General features: G+C 36.9%; 1 protein-coding gene across 3 annotated transcripts in view; it reads right to left on the bottom strand.

Annotated features, from left to right (window-relative positions):
* Positions 1-22,194, bottom strand: part of GRIA4 (glutamate ionotropic receptor AMPA type subunit 4) — a gene marked incomplete at its 3' end in the record, with an annotated part of 508,329 nt that overhangs the window by 80,141 nt on the left and 405,994 nt on the right. For all 3 annotated transcript variants that reach the window (XM_079928097.1, XM_079928096.1, XM_079928098.1), the window contains exons 6-7: positions 7,906-8,064; positions 3,313-3,480 (exon numbers count right to left, since the gene is read on the bottom strand). In XM_079928097.1, the coding sequence (XP_079784223.1) occupies positions 3,313-3,480; positions 7,906-8,064 (327 nt within the window). The remainder of the gene's footprint in view (positions 1-3,312; positions 3,481-7,905; positions 8,065-22,194) is intronic.

The raw sequence follows: 22,194 nt of genomic DNA, 5'->3' as shown, positions 1-22,194 counted from the left end.
AACATTTAGAGAAGAGTTAACACCTATCCTTCTCAAACTCTTCCAAAATATAGCAGAGGGAGGAATACTCCCAAACTCATTCTATGAGGCCACCATCACCCTGATACCAAAACCAGACAAGGATATCACAAAGAAAGAAAATTACAGGCCAATATCACTGATGAACATAGATGCAAAAATCCTCAACAAAATACTAGCAAATAGAATCCAACAGCACATGAAAAGGATCATACACCATGATCAAGTGGGGTTTGTCTAGGAATGCAAGGATTCTTCAATATATACAAATAAATCAATGTGATATACCATATTGACAAATTGAAGTAGAAAAACCGTATTATCATCTCAATAGATGCAGAAAAAGCTTTTGACAAAATTCAACACCCATTTATGATAAAAACTCTCCAGGAGGTAGGCATAGAGGGAACTTACCTCAACATAATAGAGGCCATATGTGACAAACCCACAGCCAACATCGTTCTCAATGGTGAAAAACTGAAACCATTTCCTCTAAGATCAGGAACAAGACAAGGTTGTCCACTCTCACCCCTATTATTCAACATAGTTTTGGAAGTTTTAGCCACAGCAATCAGAGAAGATAAAGAAATAAAAGGAATCCAAATCGGAAAAGAAGAAATAAAGCTGTCACAGTTTGCAGATAACATGATACTATACATAGAGAATCCTAAAGATGCTACCAGAAAACTACTAGTAATAATAATTAATTAATAATAATTAATGCACAGAAATCTCTTGTATTCCTATACACTAATGATGAAAAGTCTGAAAGAGAGATTAAGGAAATACTGTCATTTACCACTGCAACAAAAAGAATAAAATAACTAGGAATAAACCTACCTAGGGAGACAAAAGACCTGTATGCAGAAAACTATGTGACACTGATGAAAGAAATTAAAATGATGCAAACAGATTGAGAGATAGACCTTGTTATTGGACTGGAAGAATCAACATTGTGAAAGTGGCTATACTACCCAAAGTAATCTACAGATTCAATGTAATCCCTATCAAAGTACCAATGACATTTGTCACAGAACTAGAACATAAAATTTCACAATCTGTATGGAAATACAAAAGACCCTGAATAGCCAAAGCAATCTTGAGAAAGAAGAACAGAGCTGGAAGAATCATGTTCCTGGTCTTCAGACTATACTACAAAGCTATAGTAATCAAGACAGTATGGTAATGGCACAGAAACAGAAATATAGATCAATGGAACAGGATAGAAGCCCAGAGGTAAACCCACGCACATATGGTCACCTTATCTTCGATAAAGGAGGCAAGAATATATAATGGAGAAAAGACAGTCTCTTCAATAAGTGGTTCTGGGAAAACTGGACAGCTACATGTAAAAGAATGAAATTAGAACACTTCTTAACATCATACACAGAAATAAACTCAAAATGGATTAAAGACCTAAATGTAAGGCCAGACAGTATAAAACTCTTAGAGGAAAACATAGGCAGAACACTCTATGACATAAATCACAGAAAGATCCGTTTTGACCCACCTCCTAGAGAAAGGGAAATAAAAATAAACAAATGGGGCCTAATGAAACTTAAAAACTTTTGCACAGCAAAGGAAACCACAAACAAGATGAAAAGACAACTCTCAGAATGGGAGAAAATATTTGCAAACGAAGCAACTGACAAAGGATTAATCTCCAAAATTTACAAGCAGCTCATGCAGCTCAATATGAAAAAAACAAAGAACTCAATCCAAAAATGGGCAGAAGACATAAATAGACATTTCTCCAAAGAAGATATACAGATTGCCAACAAACATATGAAAGGATGCTCAACATCACTTATCATTAGAGAAATGCAAATCAAAACTACAATGAGGTATCATGTCACACCGATCAGAATGGCCATCATCAAAAAACCTACAAACAATAAATGGTGAAGAAGGTGTGGTGAAAAGGGAACCCTCCTGCACTGTTGGTGGGACAGTAAATTGACACAGCCACTATGGAGAACAGTATGGAATTTCCTCAAAAAACTAAAAATAGAACTACCAATACTACCCAGCAATCCCACTACTGGGCATATACCCTGAGAAAACCATAATTCAAAAAGAGTGATGTACCACAATGTTTATTGCAGCACTATTTACAATAGCCAGGACATGGAAGCAACCTAAGTGTCCATCGACAGATGAATGGATAAAGAAGATGTGGCACATATATACAATGGAATATTACTCAACCATAAAAAGAAATGAATTTGAGTTATTTGTGGTGAGGTAGATGGACCTAGATTCTGTCATACAGAGTGAAGTAAGTCAGAAAGAGAATAACAAGTACCATATGCTAACGCATATATATGGAATCTAAAAAACAAATGGTTCTGAAGAACCTAGGGGTAGGACAGGAATAAAGATGTAGACGTAGAGAATGGACTTGAGGACACAGGGAGGGGGAAGGGTAAGCTGGGACAAAGTGAGAGAGTGGCATGGACATATATACACTATCAAATGTAAAATACATAGCTAGTGGGAAACAGCTGCATAGCACAGGGAGATCAGCTTGGTGCTTTGTGACCACATGAAGCAGTGGGATAGGGAGGATGGGAGGGAGATGCAAGAGGGAGGATATATGGGGATATATGTATATGTATAGCTGATTCACTTTGTTATAAAGCAGAAACTATCACACTATTGGAAAGCAATTATACCCCAATAAAGATGTTAAAAAAAGTAAATAAAGATCTACTGAGGTAGTCAGTAAATTAGTAGATTAATAGTGTTTGCCAATGTTTGAGGTTCTTCCTCATTCTTGGCCCAATGTAGGCTTGTACTTCTTGCACCCTTTTTGGTTAGCTAGGTCTATGTGACTCTTTCTGACAAATGAGTTGTAAACAGATGTGATGAGTGCCAGAGCATTTAATTGCCAATTAGAAAACTGCCCACAACTCTTTGCCCTTTGTAGCATTCAAGATGGTAGCTGCTATGTCAGCTTGGATCCCTGAGTGATTATAATAAACAAAGTGCCCCTACTAATCTGGTGATTGTGAGTGAGAAATACTCTTTTGATGTTTTAAGCCACTGAGACTTGGGGTTGTTTATTACTGTGGCATAACCAACTTATTCTGGCTAAGCATCTACATATCATATAAACATCAGTATTCTATCCAGTATCCTATTTAGAAAAGTCTCAGAAATGAAAATGGTTCAATATAATAAAATGACAATTGTAATATATATTTATTCACAGATAGATTATTCTGTTTTCTTGAATATGCCATTAAAAAATGACTGTGAAATAAATTGAATGTAAATAAAATTGTGTGTTACCTGTTTTAGCGTCCTCTCCATGTCAATCCCCTGGCCCCATGGAGCAGCAGGATTTGCCAGACAATCTCCAGCATTTCCTCTCCTGGAAATATCAATTTTCTGTCTCCTAAGACTTCGGAATGTTTCAGCCATCACAAGGACTCCATCATAAGTCAGAGCAGATGTATACTAACAAAATGAAAGTAATTATAATGGTAAATGTTAAATTCTTATCAATCACCGGAATTGGGGACTAGTCTGGGGACTCTGTTTGTTTATGACATAAAGTACCATGCTGCCAGAAGGGCAGTTAAATTACTGATAATTAATTGCCTCTAGCTTCAGAAATTTCTATTATTACTTTATTACAAAGACTGTATATCAATTCTTAACACTGTGGTTTTAAAAGGAGAAAACACACTCTGAAAAATAGAAATTCTAATGCACAATTTTCCATCAGTTGGGAGAAGCAAGGCCTCTAGGTGTGGTCTTTTTGTTGTGTCCAAGTGAAACAGCTAAAAGTATAAAAAAAAAAAGACTAAATGCCGTAATCTCTTGCTGTGTTTGAACCCCTGGAGGGCTGGAATGTCTCACTCTTTCCTCCTCCAAATGCCCATCAGGAGTCCCTGAGATTTAATATATGTTTATTGACTTGGAGTATATAACTCTGTCCAGTTTCTCAGAAGAATGAGTGGGAATGTTTACTGTTACTCAGATATAGAATGCCAGAAATAACATCTATTTATTTAACAAGTGTGTATACACATGGTTAAATAAGCACAAGTATTGTTATGTCCATGCCTGTTGAGTGTGCTCAGGAAGGTTAAGTCATTTCTCTAAGTTTTTATCATAACTTAGGATACAGTGGAGAAATGAAGTATAGATCATCTGCTTTCTGATGATTGTCCCATGCTTCTCTTTGAGAAAAGACAAAACTCTCAGGAAAAGATTATTAAGGTTAGGAGAGGAAATGAGGAAAATCTGAGAAGAAAATGTGATTTGTTTAAGCTGAAAATAAAAAGAACAGGGAACATTTGTAAAGTTTGATTAGAAAATTCCTAAACATATGAAACATATGGAACAATTCTCTTGTGTGGCAGAGCATCAACTGCTAGTCATAAGAAAAAAATACATTATCTCTTTCAGGAATTCCATATGGTCAATTCTATATGATTAACACATTCTAAGCCTATACGAGAGGTACTTTTGTGCTATGGAATGTGGAAAATGATCCTGAATTGCTGCTTATAAATTAATAAAAATCGTTTGAAATTTAAATCATAGAAAGTAAACTTAGGCAATATACCTGCTAAGCATAGCAGTCAGCGATCCTGGGAAGAGAAGGACTAAAACATGGATAAGATAAAGAATATAAATTCTAACAAAGAACCTTTCAATGTCAGAGAATCTAATTAAAGCTTCATCAGAAAGATTTATGTGTGACTTATAAATTATAAGCCTTGCTATATATTCTTCAAGGACATGACAAAATAGGTTTAATGATAAGCATACACCTTCATATTTGGAATGGGATGGTCGAAGGAAATTAAGGTACTTAACCAAGGTACTCAGCCAAAAATGGACATACCTCCTCCACTGCCTGGAGCCACATACCTTTGAGTAGAGAAAGCCATCAAATCATCTTTCTGGATGGCAAGAAAATAAAAACAAGTAATAAAGTAGAACTTATCAAAGATATAAAGGGCAAGAGAAAATATGCAATGCTAGCATTTTAGAATCAAGGAGAAGAAAAGAAAACTATTGTTGCTTTTCTAATAGGAAGAAAGAAGCTGAGAGATATGACTCCAAAAAAGCAAAAGCACTTGCTGTGTTTTAAAAAGTCCATTCATTTTTATGAAACAAGTGAACTAGAAAAGAGAACAGATATCGTATAGAGTGGAGCAGAGAAAAGCAGACATTCAGCCAGAGTGGCAAAAGCTTTTGACGGGTCATAGAGCTGATAGATGGAAAGAAGCAGTAGTTTAAACTGGTTTTACCATTTTAAAGGATTTCATTCTTTTCCATGTGTCTTATTGTGCTGAAGTCCAAGAAACCATATTTATGGGCACGCATTTCTAGATGGTATCTAGAAATTCTTATTAAACATACTCTTCATTTTGGAGGAGAGTAAAACTAAGTCTTGACCTAGAGCTATTCACTGCTTTAACCAGTGATTAGAATGGTGGGATGAATTCTGTTTATCAACATTTGTATATAAAAATATAGAGTTTGGCAGAATCACAGCACAGTGGCAAGAATTTAGGTTTTGAGAACTAGGTGAATTCTAATTCTGCTACTCATAGTTTTATGGGAATATGTTGTACATTTTTCAGCTATGAAGCAGAACAAAATCAAATAAAATAATGACTATCTTCTGTGGTACTTGTGAGGATTGAATTTCATAGCATATCTGAGAGCTAGATACTGGCTAGGAATGGTGAAGACTACAAAGATGGCCCAAAAGATGGCTGTCTAGTGCTCCTCAGTACAAGAAAGCTGTGATGTGTCTTATGGAAAAAAATACATGTTAGATAAGCTTTGTTCAGGCTTGAGTTATACTGCTATTGGCCATGAATTCAATGTTAATTTATTGACAATGTTTTAAATAAGATATCTTTAAACAGAAACACAGATAAAACAAAGTGTTATGTGTTGATTGTTTGACAAAAATGTAGTGACCTAACCTTGTAATTTCCCCTAGGAGTAAGTGTTCAGTATTCACTCATTCAGTGTTCATGGCAACTTTATAGAATGGGACTACCATGAACAATAAGAACTGGCTATATCTATTTATTAAATGGCCACTGGGTGCCTACTATTACGCTAAGAAAACTCTGAAAGATGAGAAAATTATATGTATTTACATATAAAACAAAGTGCCCAAAGCTTTGACATAGATAAGTCTGGTTGGAGATGATCAAATAGTAAACATTGTGATAGGCTAAAGGCAAGATAGGGAAGGACAAACGACACCAGTGTGTCCAGACAGGAGGACCACAGTGGACACATATTATTACATATTATCACTGAAATGAAAAAAGTCACAAGGTGCTGCAAAACACTGCCAAGAAGTTTGAAGCCCATTCTACATACTAAAACTGTAAGGGTAAAAAGAACTTGAAGAGATGGTTTACAGAAAAAATGCTGAGATAAAATATGGCTGAGAAAAAAATGTGAGGAAGGAAGAAATACAAATAGAGAAGAGAAGGGCAAGGGAGTCTCTACATACATTGATGACAGAATGAGGGGAATATCTGTAAAGCAAACTGTCCCAATGAGTTTAGAAGGAAGCTTTACACTTTTCTCCTTGTGTATTAATACTTGATATAATTGAGCTTTTGGGATGATTTTTCTCTGAACCAGCTTGAAGGCAAAAAGACTAAAAGACTTCTCAAGTTTCTTTTAATCCTGAAGGTGGTTTACATCTTGAAAATTTTTTGGTTTTTTAATATGCTTTCATATGTATTATCTAAGCATGAGAAGTGGTGTAATATAGTGGACAATGCACTTGTCTAAGACTCAGGGAACCCATGACTTGGTCCTGGGCATTCCACAAACCTGGTCCTTGACTCAGGGACAGCCAATTAACATACCATTTAATATCTTGTATTTATTAATCTGTAAAATCAGAGAGTTGGACTACAGTGTTTGAGCATAGTGGATACTCAATAAATGCTTTCTTTTGAAATTCCATGCTTCTATAGAGTAGTGAAAATGTTATGACTAGCCAAATTCCTATATTACAGAGAAGAAATTGACATGGATAGTAGAGAAAGTTTTATAATTAGGAAATGGAAGAACCGACTTGCTCTACCCCTAGATCATAGTTTTCTAGGCTAGAATTTCCAAATTATATTTGAAAACTTTTTACTAGAATACACAGTGAGAGATTAGTAAAAGTTGTTGAAATGATGAAACCTTTTTATGTAGGAATTCAAAACCATGTAGGAGTTGGAGTTTAAGAAACATTATGCCATTATTTACATGATATCTAAGGAAGTCATCTATCTCTTCAGGAGAGAAAAAAATGTGCTTATGATCAGAAATTTACCAGCTTCCTTTGTAGATACCAATAACATACTTCTGTAATGTCTGTCACATAAAATTTAAAAATCTGACATTTTACTGTTAACTTGAAAGAGAAATTTTGCAGAAGCTTATACATTTTACATTTCTACCAATTTCCCAATTTCCCTACTCATTGTAAATCACTTTGCAAATATATTTTTATCTGGGTGGAATAGCTACCAGTGGTTGTTCACATTTGAAATATTTAGTTAACAAAATTTTTTTAAAAAGCATACAATTTCTTCATGGAAATTCATACACAAAGTAATCATAAAATAATATAAAAACATAATATAATATATATAGTATAATATATAATATAATATAGTAAACTACTTGAACTAATGTCTAACAACTCCTCTCTTAAATATAGAAATTTAGAAGTTATTAAGGGCTGTGTGACAAATAGTGAAAAAATATTTCTGCCCTATGCCACATTGTGTCTGGCAAAATATTACTAGGAAAACTGCATAATGAGCTTTCTACCTTAAATTTTAAAAAATACTAAAAATTCTAAAAATAGATAAGATAAAAACAAACAAATACCTTTGGAGGTGTCTCGGATCCTGGATATTCTCTCTGATCTAGTTTCTTCCAGCGATCCATTAATTTGGTTACCATAGGTGTATTAAAATCTACTAACTGGAATCCTGTAACATTGGCTCCACCATGTATAAACCTCTCAAGAGAAATATCCTTGAATCCCTATAAAAATCAATATGACAGTTTGTTTATTATTTATTTATTATATACATTTATTATTATATACATTATTATTATATATACATTTATTATTATACATTTTGGCTCTTCAATGGTAACATAAATTGGTAATCAATATGATTTCTAATAAAGTGATGGCTAGAAACAGATGGAAGATCCAATTTAGCTGTTAAATTCTGTCATTCAAAATTTAATACATGACACCACATCAACAAAAGAAAAGACAAAGGTCACATGATCATCTCAATAGATACAGAGAAAGCATTTGACAAAATTCACCATCCACTCATGATAAAAATTCTCACCAAAGTGGGTATAGAGGATACATATATCAACATAATAAAAGCTATTTATGACAAACCCACAGCCAACATAATACTCAATGGTGAAAAGCTGAAAGCCTTCTTGCTAAAATCTGGAGCAAGACAAGGATGCCCACTCTCACCACTTCTATTTAACATAGTATTGGAAGTCCTAGCCACAGCAATCAGAGAAGAAAAAGAAATAAAGTGTATCCAAATTGGTAGGGAAGAGGTAAAATTGTCATTATATGCAGATGACATGATACTATATACAGAAAAATCCTAAAAACTCCACATAAAAACTACTAGATATGATAAAGGATTCAGCAAGGTAGAAGGATGCAAGATTAACATACAGAAATCTGTTGCCTTTCTTTACACTAACAATAGATATCTGAAAGCAAAAGTGTAAAAAATAAACTTTCAAAATCACATCAAAAAAATTTAAAATACCTAGACATAAACTTGACCTCAGAGGTGAAAGACTTATATCCTAAGAACTATAAAACAATGATAAAGGAAATTGAAGATGATTCAAAGAAATGGAAGGATATCCCATGCTCTTGGATTGGAAGAATTAACATTGTTAAAATGACCATACTATCTAAAGTACATACAGATTTAATGTGATGCTTATCAAATTAGCCATGCCATTTTTCATAGAACTAGAATGAATAATCCTAAAATTTATATGGAACCACAAAGGACCCATAATTGAAAAGCAATCTTGAAGAAAAAGAACAATGGTGGAGGCATAACCGTCACAGATTTCAGACAGTACTACAAAGCTACAGTAACCAAAACAGCATGGTCTTGGCACAAAAACAGACATATGGATCAATGGAACATAATAGAGAGCCCAGAAAAAAACCCACACACCTACAGTCAGTTAATCTTTGACAAAGGAGGCAAGAATATACAATGGAGAAAAGACAGTCTCTTCAGCAAGTAGTTTTGAAAAAGCTGGACAGCTGCATATAAATCAATGAAGTTAGTATATCCCCACACACCATACACAAAAATAAATTCAGAATGGCTTAAAGACTTAAATATAAGAAATGATCCCATAAAACTCCTAGAAGAGAACATAAGCAAAACAATCTCTGACGTAAATTGAACAATGTTTCATAGGTCTCCCAAGGCAAAGTAAATAAAACCAAAAATAAACAAATTGGACCTAATCAAACTTAAAAGCTTTTGCGCAGTAAAGGAAATCATAAATAAGATGAAAAGACAACCTACAGAATGGGAGAAAATATTTGCAAATGATGCAACCAACAAGGACTTAATTTCCAAAATATACAAACAGCTCATACAGCTTAATAGCAAAAAAACCACAAACAACCCAATCAAAAAATGGGCAGAAGACCTAAACAAACATAATAGACATGTTTCCAAAGAAGATATACAGATGGCCAAAAGGCACATGAAAAAATGCTCAACATTTTTAATTATTAGAGAAATGCAAATCAAAATCACAATGAGGTATCACCTCACACAAATCAGAATGGCCATCTTCAAAAAGTACAAATAATAAATGTTGGAAAGGGTGTGGAGAAAAAGGAACCCTCTTACACTGTTGGTGGGAATGTAAATTGGTGTAGCCACTATGGAGAACAGTATGGAGGTTCCTTAAAAACTAAAAATAGAGTTACCGTATGATCCAGCAATTCTACTCTGGGACATATATCTAGAGAAAACTCTAATTTGAAGACATTTGCACCCCAGTGTTCATAATAGCTCTATTTACAGTAGCCAAGACTGGAAGCAACCTAAGTGTCCATCGACAGATGAATGGATAAAGAAGATGTGGTAAATATACACTATGGAATATTACTTAACCATAAAAAGAATGAATGCATGCAGCAACATGGATAGACCCAGAGATTATCATACTAAGTGAAGTAAGTCAGATGGAGAAGGACAAATATCATATTATATCAGTTATATGTGGAATCTGAAAAAATGCTACAAATGAATTTATCTACAAAACAGACTCAACAGACATAGAAAACAAACTTATGGTTACCAAAGGGGAAGGGGTGTGAGGGATAGATTAAGAGTTTGGGATTAACAGAAACACACTATTACATATAAAATAGATAAACAACAAGAGCCTACCATATAGCACAGGGAACTCTATTCAATATTTTGTAATAATCTATAATGGAAAAAATCTGAAAAAAAAATATACACACATATGTGTGTGTGTATATAACTGAATCACTTTGCTCTATACATGAAACTAACATATTACAAATCAACTATATTTCAATAAAAAATCTAATACCTGAGAAAAGGATATAAGTATTTCTAGTTCAGTTCAACTCAATTTAACAAGTATTTCTGAAATGGCTCTGAGTGCCTTTTATGAAGCATGGAGGAGGATATAGGAGATGAATGAAAGCATCAAAAAGTCTTCTGTTGATAATATAATTGCCCTCTGATATAGATAAGCAGATATGTGTCTCATGTGAAAATGCATCTTATATCAAGGTATAATGGTACCCTGAGTCTGTAATGGGTAAAACTTTTTAGGGAGGTTCAGTTTAATTACAAAGTGGTTTTAAAGCAGACAGAGATGGCGACTTGAACTAGAGAGGGTGAAAGCTTTGATTACATCAGTCACTACAACCCTCGTAGTCCTGGGAAATGGCAGTGGACAAGAAGAGAGCAAATAGGCCATTCATGTGTGATAGGGAAAAATATGGGGCCCACCAGGTGGAGTGAGGAAGGTGGCAGGAAAGGGTGTCATCTCACTTGGCCCAGAAGTAGTTATCTGAGTTTAAAAAATTCTGGAAAGTTATTTATTTTCTAACTGTATCTTTCTATCATCTATCTATCTATCTCACTATCATCTATCTTCCATATAGTTTATTTTAGAACAGGCCCTCTCTTTTCCATTAAGAATTTAAGGTACATTACAAAAATACACACCCAATTTTGTAAACAAATAATTACAGGAAGAAGGCAAAAAGTGTATTACAGAAGTGAATTCATAAAACCAAATATATTAGCTCTGAGAAAAGTAAACCACACACACACACACACACACACACACACACACACACACACACACACACGAGTTTGAAGGATCTGTGCTTTCTTTCTTTTCTGTTCCCTCTTAGTATTTAGGAAACTTTCTTTTGAAAATGTGAATTTGATTCAGTCATGTTGAGAAAACTAAGGGAAAGTGTTTTGTCTATCTATCTATCTATCTATCTACCTACCTACCTACCTATCTATTTATTTATTTATTTATTGGTCAAAGTAAAATATGCAGCAGTGACCCTACAGTATAGTAAGATTCAGGGAGAAGAGGAAGACCTATCCTCCTGCATATGTCTCAGCCATGATTTTGGAAACTTCTCTGTGTTTTATTTTAATAACAAAGGAGACTGTCTTACTAGCCAATATATGCACGTTACTTTCTGGCTATCTAAAAAGAAACAGACCAGTCTATTGGCAACTAAGGAAGGTTGCTATAGAAAGACCCAGGAGTGTGTATTCATAGTTAATATTGCTGCTGGGCTTATTAGGTACCAGGCACTGTGCTAAGCACATTTCACAGATTATCAATCTAGTTTAGTTCTCATAACAAACTTATGAGATAGATCTTATTATTAGCCTTATCTTACAAAAAAGGAAACTGAGAATCAGTGGAGATCTATTTAAGATCTCCCAGCAAATACATATTAGAACCAAAAGACTCTTAAGTTTGTGTTTTTAACCCCATGGTCTTGTGTATTCTTACACAAATATGAGTTTTCAATTTTGGTATTTATCATATCCATAGGAGAGGCAGGGAGAAAGTGTAGAAAACAACCCAGGCTTTGAATCCCACTTCTGTAACTTTCTAACCTTAGGTTTCCCACATGCAAAATAAGAATGATAATGCTAAAGCAGCTAGCATCTGGTTTAAATTCAGTAAATAATAGATATTAATTAATTCATTCAACAAATATTTATTGCATGCTTATTATATCCTAGCTAATTTGACAGTTCATCAGTAATATTCTCATTTCACTGGGAAAGAAACTAGACACCAGAAATTAAATCCATGTTTTTGAAATTGGAAAAACACTGTTTGTCAATTTCTAGCTAGTAAAATGTCAGTTGAACATTTGTTTGTTTCTATGAGAAGATAAGGCAGAGAGAGGCAGGAAAATAATTTCAATTTTCTAAAAGACACAGTGATTCAACTATTGCATTAGCTGCTAATTGATGACATTTTATTTTATTTTAGCAGTGGCTGAAATAAAAGGCCTGCCAAGTTTTCTTTGATAGAGTTATCCCACAGCTGCAATACACACAGGCAAAAAACTGCAGCCTTCAGAAAAGTCATCTGATGTAAAGTCTAACTGATAAATAACAGTTCACGTCTCTCTGATTCCATTCTGCTGCTATGCTGAAGGTAAAGGTGAAAATATTACCACATCTGATTACAAGCTCCTTTTAGTTATGATCTGAAAGAATGGTGGGTGGCTCAGTTAATTTTAGCTATGTCTGAGTACAGGCAATATTTTTTCCTTCATATATTTTAAAATAATTTTATACAGCAAATTGATAGGATCTAGATTGTGAAGCAGTTTTCTTGGAAACGGTTACTTTGGTGACTGTTTAGATTTCAGTTTTTACCCAGAGAATATTGTGGAACTGAAAGTTCTGAGAAACACTGTAATAAAATTGTAACTCTACAGTCCTGGGGCAGTGAGGGGAGGTGGTCAGTGGCTAAGTAACTAAGTAAATAATGTCCCACAGGCAGAGGGGAAACCAGGGTAGAGGCCTTCGGCTTGTTGAAATGGGCTATTCAACAATGCTTGCATTTCACAATGGTCAGTGACATCCTAATAAAATATTAATTTCCAACTTGGTTTTCCTTTTAATTTTCACTTAGAGTTCATACATCCTCTGGGAATAGGGGGAAAGTGAAATTAATAAATTATAGAACTTCAGATATCTTGATGATTACTGATGTAAATCTATATACATCCATCACATCATAGGTATTTTATAAATACTTATTTTATGTTTTTTCTAATTAAGATAACATTTCTGCTGGTTTGAATTTCAGGTTCACAGGTTGACTAAATCATACTGAGACAGCTCGGGTGCAGTTAAAAAGAAGGAACCTTAAATAGAATGGGAAAGATTCTGTCTTAACACCTTTTAAAAATTAGGTTAGGGGGGCTTCCCTGGTGGCGCAGTGGTTGAGAGTCCGCCTGCCGATGCAGGGGACGCGGGTTCGTGCCCCGGTCCGGGAGGATCCCACGTGCCGCGGAGCGGCTGGGCCCGTGGGCCATGGCCGCTGAGCCTGCGCGTCTGGAGCCTGTGCTCCGCAACGCGAGAGGCCGCAGCAGTGAGGGGCCCGCGTGCCGCAGAAAGGAAAAAGGGAAAAGGAGAAAAAAAAAAAAAAAAAAGTCTATTAAAAAAAAAAAAATTAGGTTAGGGCTTCCCTGGTGGCGCAGTGGTTGAGAGTCCGCCTGCCGATTCAGGGGACACGGGTTCGTGTCGCAGTCCGGGAAGATCCCTCACGCCGCGGAGCGGCTGCGCCCATGAGCCATGGCTGCTGAGCCTGAGCGTCCGGAGCCTGTTGCTCCGCAATGGGAGAGACCACAACAGTGAGAGGCCCACATACCGCAAAAAAACAAAAAAACAAAAATTAGGTTAAAAATTGACTTAAAGGATGCGGTTTTGATGATCATGTAGATAGATGGTGGAGTCAGACATGCTCAATGCAGAAAAGTTGAAAAATATAGGAAGCACCAAGCAAAAAGTAAAATAATGTCTCCAAATTAATGGAATCTTTAACTGGGGTCATTGCACTTGAGTAAAAACTTGCTAGACTCCAAATTTCAAAAATTGAGTTTTAGTCTCCATTCTTACTAACCAGACACCTAAATGTGGACATCACTTTCCTCTCTGTATATTAATTTCCTTACATTCTAAATGAAGCATGAATGGTGTGTGCATGTGTGTGTCTGTGTGTGGTGGTGTGGAATAGGTAAGGAATAGATTCTGTTAATTTTTAATGATATATTCTGAACATTCTATAATTTTATACTACTTTATGACAGAGCCAGGTGTTTTCCTAGATGTGATAGTAAATTTTAAATGATAGATTTTAAGAATGTGCCTTGAAGGAAATTGCCTTGGAACAAACATCAACAGTTCCTTATTGCTACTGTTGGCCATATTTAAATCATCTGACTGCTGGAGGAGAGATGAAGAATGCTCTGAATATAAATACAGAGAATGTTTGTAAGGTCAAATTTCCTCTTCTTTGGGGGAAAATGTCTATTTAGATCTTCCAATCATTTTTTTTTTTTTTTTTTTTTTTTTTTTGTGGTACGCGGGCCTCTCACTGCCGTGGCCTCTCCCGTTGCAGAGCACAGGCCCCGGATGCGCAGGCCCAGCGGCCATGGCTCACGGGCCCAGCCGCTCCGCGGCACGTGGGATCCTCCCGGACCGGGGCATGAACCCGCGTCCGCCGCATCGGGAGGCGGACTCACAACCACTGCGCCACCAGGGAAGCCCCCAATCATTTTTTGATTGGGTTGTTGGTCTTTTTGATATTGAGCTATATGAGCTGTTTGTATATTTTGGAGATTAATCCCTTGTTGGGTGCTTCATTTGCAAATATTTTCTCCCATTCTGAGGGTTGTCTTTTCATTTTGTTTATGGTTTCTTTGCTGTGCAAAACGTTTAAGTTTTATTAGGTCCCATTTGTTTATTTTGTTTTTGTTTTCATTACTATAGGAGGTGGATCAAAAAAAAAAAACTTCCTGCGATTTATGTCAAAGAGTGTTCTGCCTATGTTTTCCTCTAAGAGTTCTATAGTATCTTACATAACATATATGCCTTTAATCCATTTTGCGTTGTTTTTTTTTTTGTATGGTGTTAGGGTGTGTTCTAATTTCATTCTTTTATGGCTGTCCAGTTTTCCCAGCACCACTTATTGAAGAGGCTGTCTTTTCTTCACTGTATATTCTTGCCTCTTTTGTCATAGATTAGGTGACCATAAGTGTGTGCTTTTATCTCTGGACTTTTTATCCTGTTCCATTGATCTATATTTCTTTTTTTGTGCCAGTACCATACTGTCTTGATCACTTTGGTTTGTAGTACAGTCTGAAGTCAGGGAGCCAGATTCCTTCAGCTCTGTTTTTCTTTCTCAAGATTGCTTTGGCTATTCCAGGTCTTTCGTGTTTCCATACAGATTGTAAATTTTTTTGTTCTAGTTCTGTGAAAAATGCCATTGGTAATTTGATAGGGATTGCATTGAATCTGTAGATTGCTTTGGGTAGTATAGTCATTTTGAAAATATTGATTCTTCCATTCAAGAACAGGGTATATCTCTCAATCTGTTTGTGCCATCTCTTATTTCTTTCATCAGTATCTTATAGTTTTCTGAGTACAGGTCTTTTGCCTCCTTAGGTAGGTTTATTCCTAGGTATTTTCTTTTTTATGTGATGGTAAATGGGGTTGTTTCCTTACTTTCTATTTCTGAACTTTTGTTGCTAGTGTATAGGGATACAAGAGATATCTGTGCATTAATTTTGTATCCTGCAACTTTACCAAATTCATTGATGAGCCCTAGCAGATTCCTGGTTGCATCTTTAAGTTTTTCTATTAATAGTATCATGTTTTCTGCAAACAATAACAGTTTTACTATTTCTTTTCCAATTTGAATGCCTTTTATTTCTTTTTCTTCTCTGATTGCTATGGCTAGGACTTCCAAAAATATACTGAATAAAAGTGGTGAGAGTGGAAATCCTTGTCTTGTTCCTGATCTTAGAGGAAATGCTTTCAGTGTTTCACCATTGAGAATGATGTTTGCTGTGGGTTTGTCATATATGGTCATCTCTGCCCACTTTTTGGAGAATGTTTATCATAAATGGGTTTTGAATTTTGTTGAAAGCTTTTTCTGTATCTGTTGAGTTGATCATACGGTTTTTATTCTTCAATTTGTTGATGTGGTGTTTCACATGGATTGATATGTGAATATTGAAAAATCCTTGTATCCCTGATTTAAATCCCACTTGATCATGGTGTATGATCTTTTTGATGTGTTGATGGATTCTGTTTGCTAGCATTTTGTTGAGGATTTTTGTATCTATGTTCATCAGTGATATTCGCCTGTAGTATTCTTTCTTTGTGACCTCTTTGTCTCATTTTGGTATCAGGGTGATGGTATCAGAATGAGTTTTGGAGTGTTCCTCCCTCTACAATATTTTGGAAGAGTTTGAAGATAGGTAATATCTCCTCTCTAAATATTTGATAGTATTCATCCTGGGCTTTTGCTTGTTGGAAGATTTTTTTTTTTTTTTTTTTTGCGGTACATGGGCCTCTCACTGTTGTGCCCTCTCCCATTGCGGAGCACAGGCTCTGGACGCGCAGGCTCAGTGGCCATGGCTCACGGGCCCAGCCACTCCATGGCATGTGGGATCTTCCTGGACCGGGGCACGAACCCGTGTCCCCTGCATTGGCAGGCGGACTCTCAACCAATGTGCCACCAGGGAAGACTTGTTGGAAGATTTTTAATCACAGTCTCAATTTCAGTGCTTGTGATTGACCTGGTTATATTTTCTATTTCTTCCTGGTTCAGTCTTGGAAGGTAGTGCTTTTCTAAGAATTTGTCCATTTCTTCCAGGTTGTCCACTTTATTGGCATTTAGTTGCTTGTAGTAATCTCTCACGATCCTTTGTATTTCTGCTGTGTCAGTTGTTACTTCTTTTTTTTTCATTTCTGATTCTATTGATTTGAGTCTTCTCCTTTTTCCTTGATTAGTCTGGTTAATGGTTTATCAATTTTGTTTATCTTCTCAAACAACCACCTTTTAGTTTTATTGATCTTTGCTATTGTTTCCTTCATTTCTTTTTCATTTATTTCTGATCTGATCTTTATGATTTCTTTCCTTCTGTGAACTTTGGGCTGCTTTTCTTTTTGTTGTTCTTCTTCTCCAATTGATTTATGTGTAAGGTTAGGTTGTTTATTTGAGATGTTTCTTGTTTCCTGAGGTAGGATTGTATTGCTATAAACTTCCTTCTTAGAACTGCTTTTGCTGCATCCTATAGGTTTTGTGTCATCATGTTTTCATTTTCATTTGTTTCTAGGTATTTTTGATTTCCTCTTTGATTTCTTCAGTGATCTCTTGGTTACTTAGTAGTGTATTGTTTAGTCTCCTTGTGTTTGTATTTTTTACAGATTTTTTCCTGTAATTGATATCTAGTCTCATAACATTGTATCAGGAAAGATACTTTGTATGATTTCAATTTTCTTAAATTTCCCAAGGCTTGATTTGTGACCCAAGATATGATCTATCCTGGAGAATGTTCCAACAGCACTTGAGAAAAATGTGTATTCTGTTTTATGTGGATGAAATGTCTTATAAATATCAATTAAGTCCATCTTGTTTAATGTGTCGTGTAAAGCGTGTGTTTCCTTATTTATTTTCAGTTTGGATGATTGGTCCAGTTGTGGAAGTGGGGTGTTAACGTCCTCTACTCTGATTGTGTTACTGTCGATTTCCCCTTTTATGGCTCTTAGCATTTGCCTTATGTATTGAGGTGCTCCTATATTGGGTGCATAAATATTTACAATTGTTTTATCTTCTTCTTGGATTGATTCCTTGATCATTATGTAATGTCCTTCATTGTCTCTTGTAATAATCTTTATTTTATTTTATTTTATTATTTTTTTATTTTTATTTTTTGCGGTATGCGGGCCACTCACTGTTGTGGCCTCTCCCGTTGCAGAGCACAGGCTCTGGATGCGCAGGCTCAGCGGCCATGGCTCACAGGTCTAGCAGCTCCGCGGCATGTGGGATCTTCCCGGACCAGGGCACGAACCTGTGTCCCCTGCATTGGCAGGCAGACTCTCAACAACTGCGCCACCAGGGAAGCCCAATAGTCTTTATTTTAAAGTCTATTTTGTCTGATATGAGAATTGCTACTCCAGCTTTCTTTTAATTTCCATTTGCATGGAATATCTTTTTCCATCCCCTCACTTTCAGGCTGTATGGGTCCCTAGGTATGAAGTGGGTCTGTTGTAGACAGCATATATATGGGTCTTGTTTTTGTATCCATTCAGCCAGTCTATGTCTTTTCATTGGACCATTTAATCCTTTTACATTTAAGGTAGTTATTGATATGTATGTTCCTATTCCCATTTTCTTAATTGTTTTGGGTCTGTTATTGTAGGTCTTTTCCTTCTTTTGTGTTTCCTGCCTAGTGAAGTTCCTTTAGCATTTGTTGTAAAGCTGGTTTGGTGGTGCTGAATTCTCATCGCTTTTGCTTGTATGTAAAGTTTTAAACTTCTCCATCGAATCTGAATGAGATCCTTGCTGGGTAGAGTGATCTTGGTTGTAGGTTTTTCCCTTTCATCACTTTAAGTATGTCCTGCCATTTCCTTCTGGCTTGCAGAGTTTGTGCTGAAAGATCAGCTATTAACTTTATGGGGATTCCCTTGTATGTTATTTGTTTTATTTCCTTTTTTTTTTTTTTTTTTTTTTTTTGCATTACGTGGGCCTCTGACTGTTGTGGCTTCTCCCGTTGCAGGGCACAGGCTCCGGACATGCAGGCTCAGCGACCATGGCTCACAGGCCCAGCCGCTCCATGGCATGCGGGATCCTCCCAGAAGGGGGAACAAACATGCATCCCCTGCATTGGCAGGTGGACTCTCAACTACTGCGCCACCAGGGAAGCCCCCTTGCTGCTTTTAACATTTTTTCTCTGTATTTAATTTTTGATAGTTTGATTAATATGGGTCTTGATGTGTTTCTCCTTGGATTTATCCTGTATGGGGCTCTCTGTGCTTTTTGGACTTAACTGTTTCCTTTCCCATATTAGGGAAGTTTTCATGTATAATCTCTTCAAATATTCTCTCAGTCCCTTTCTTTTTCTCTTCTTTGAGACCCCTATAATTTTAATGTTGGTGCTTTCAATGTTGTCCCAGAGGTCTCTGAAACTGTCCTCAATTCTTTTTCCTTTATTCTGCTCTGTGGTAGTTATTTCCACTATTTTATCTTCCCAGTCACTTATCTGTTCTTCTGTCTCAGTTATTCTGCTATTGATTCCTTCTAGAGAATTTTTAATTTCATTTATTGTGTCATTCATCATTGTTTGTTTGCTCTTTAATTCTTCTTGTTCCTTGTTAAACATTTCTTGTATGTTCTCCATTCTATTTCCAAGATTTTGTATCATCTTTACTATCATTACTCTGAATTCTTTTTCAGGTAGACTGCCTATTTCCTCTTTATTTGTATGGTCTGGTGGGATTTTCCTTACTCCTTCATCTGTTGTGTGTTTCTCTGTCTTCTCATTTTGGTTAACTTACTGTCTTTGGGGTCTCCTTTCCACAGGCTGCAGGTTTGTAATTCCCATTGTTTTTTGTGTCTGCCTCCAGTGGCTAAGGTTGTTTCAGTGGTTTCCTGCTAGAGGGGAACTGGTGCCTGTGTTCTGGTGGATGAGACTGGATCTTGTCTTTCTGGTGGGCAGGACCACGTCTGGTGGTGTGTTTTGGTGTGTCTGTGACATTATTATGATTTTTGGCAGCCTCTTTGCTAATGGGTGGGGTTGTGTTCCTCTCTTGCTAGTTGTGTGGCATGGGGTCTCCAGCACTGTAGCTTGCTGTTCCTTGAGTGGAGCTGGCTCTAGCCTTGAGATGGAGATCTCTGGGAGAGCTTTCTCCATTTTCTATTACTTGGAGCTGGGAGGTCTCCGGTGGATGAATGTCCTAAATGCAGCTCTCCCACATCAGTGGCACAGACCTGACACCCAGCTGGAGCACCAAGACCCTGCCAACCATGCAGCTCAGAAGAAAAGGGAGGAAAAAAGAAAGAAGGAAAAAAATAAAACAAAATAAATTTATTAAAATAATTTTTTTAATTTAAAAAGTTAAAAAAGCATAAAAAAGAAGAAAGAAGAGAGCAACTAAACAAATAAACAGATCCACCAATGATAACAAACCCTAAAAATTATACTAAAAAACAAAAAAGGAAACCGACAGACAGAACCTTAGGACAAATGGTAAAAGCAAAGCTATACAGACAAAATCACACAGAGAAGCATACAAATTCACATTCACAAAAAGAGGAAAAGGAAAAAAAATCTATATATAAAAAAAAAGGAAGAGAGCAACCAAATCAATAAACAAATCTACCAATGATAATAAACTCTAAATACTAAACTATGATAAACATAAAACCAGAAACAAATTAGATGCAGAATGCAAACCCCAAATCTACAGCTGCTCCCAAAGTCCACCACCTCAATTTTGGGATGATTCATTGTCTATTCAGGTATCCAGTGATGCAGTGTACATCAAGTTGATTGTGGAGATTTAATCTGCTGTCCCTTAGGCTGCTGGGAGAAATTTCCCTTTCTCATCTTTGTTTGCACAGCTCCTGGGGTTCAGCTTTGGATTTGGCCCCACCTCTCCATGGAGGTCACCTAAGGGTGACTCTTCTTCACTTAGACAGGATGGGATTAAGGTAGCAGCTGATTAGGGGGCTCTGGCTTAATCAGGCCAGGGGGAGGGAGGGGTATGGAATGCGAGGTGAACTTGAGGTGGCAGAGGCCGGTGTGATGTTGCAACAGCCTGAGGTGCGCTATGTGTTCTCCTGAGGAAGTTGTCCCTGGATCATGGGACCCTGGCAGTGGTGGGCTGCAGAGGCTCCCAGGAGGGGAGCTGTGGATAATGACCTGTACTTGCACACAGGCTTCCTGGTGGCTGCGGCAACAGAGTTAACATTTCATGCCTGTGTCTGGTGTCTGCACTGATAGCCATGTCTCGTGCACATCTCTGGAGCTCGTTTAGGTGGTCATCTGAATCCCTTCTCCTAGTGCACCCCAAAACAATGGTTTCTTGCCTCTTAGGCAGTTCCAGACATTTTCACAGGCTCCCTTCCAGCTAGCTGTGGTGCACTAGCTCCTCTCAGGCTGTGTTCATGCAGCCAACCCCAGTACTCTCCCCGGGATCTGACCTCCAACACCCAAGCCTCAGCTCCCAGCCCCCACCCGCCCTGGTGGGTGAGCAGACAAGCCTCTCAGGCTGGTGAGTGCTGGTCAGCACTGATCCTCTGTGTGGGAATCTCTCCACTTTGCCCTGTGCACCCCTGTTGCTGCATTCTCCTCCATGGCTCTGAAGCTTTGCCCCTGCCCACCCCCTGTCTCTGCCAGTGAAGGGGCTTCCTAGTGTGTGGAAACTTTTCCTCCTTCACAGCTTTCTCCCAGAAGTGCAGTTCCCATACTTATTCTTTTGGCTCTGTTTATTTCTTTCTCCTTTTGCCCTACCCAGGTACATGGCAAGTTTCTTGCCTTTTGGGAAGTCAGAGGTCTTCTGCCAGCATTCAGTAGGTGTTCTATAGGAGTTGTTCCAGATGTAGATCTATTTCTTATATATTTATGCAGAGGGAGATGATCTCCACATCTTACTCCTCTGCCATCTTGAATGTCTCCCCGTTTATTAATTTTCTGTCTGAATGATCTATCCATGGGTATAAGTGGGGTGTTGAAGTCCCTTACGATTATTGTGTTACTGTTGATTTTCCCTTTTATGACTGTTAGCATTTGCCTTTATATTGAGGTGGTCCTATGTTGGGTACATATATATTTACAATTGTTATGTCTTCTTCTTGGATTGCTCCCTTGACGTGATGTCTTTCCTTGTCTCTTGTAACAGTCTTTATTTTAAAGTCTATTTTGTCTGATATGACTATTGCTATTCCAGTTTTCTTTTGATTTGCATGAAATGTCTTTTTCCATCTTCTCACTTTCAGTCTGTGTTTGTCCCTAGGTCTGAAGTGGGTCTC

The sequence above is a fragment of the Stenella coeruleoalba genome, assembly GCF_951394435.1.
Source record: "Stenella coeruleoalba genome assembly, chromosome: 8".
NCBI classification, from domain to species: Eukaryota; Metazoa; Chordata; class Mammalia; order Artiodactyla; family Delphinidae; genus Stenella; species Stenella coeruleoalba.
Note: the sequence above shows the minus strand (reverse complement) of the source record. Positions and strands in the feature narration are given on the sequence as shown.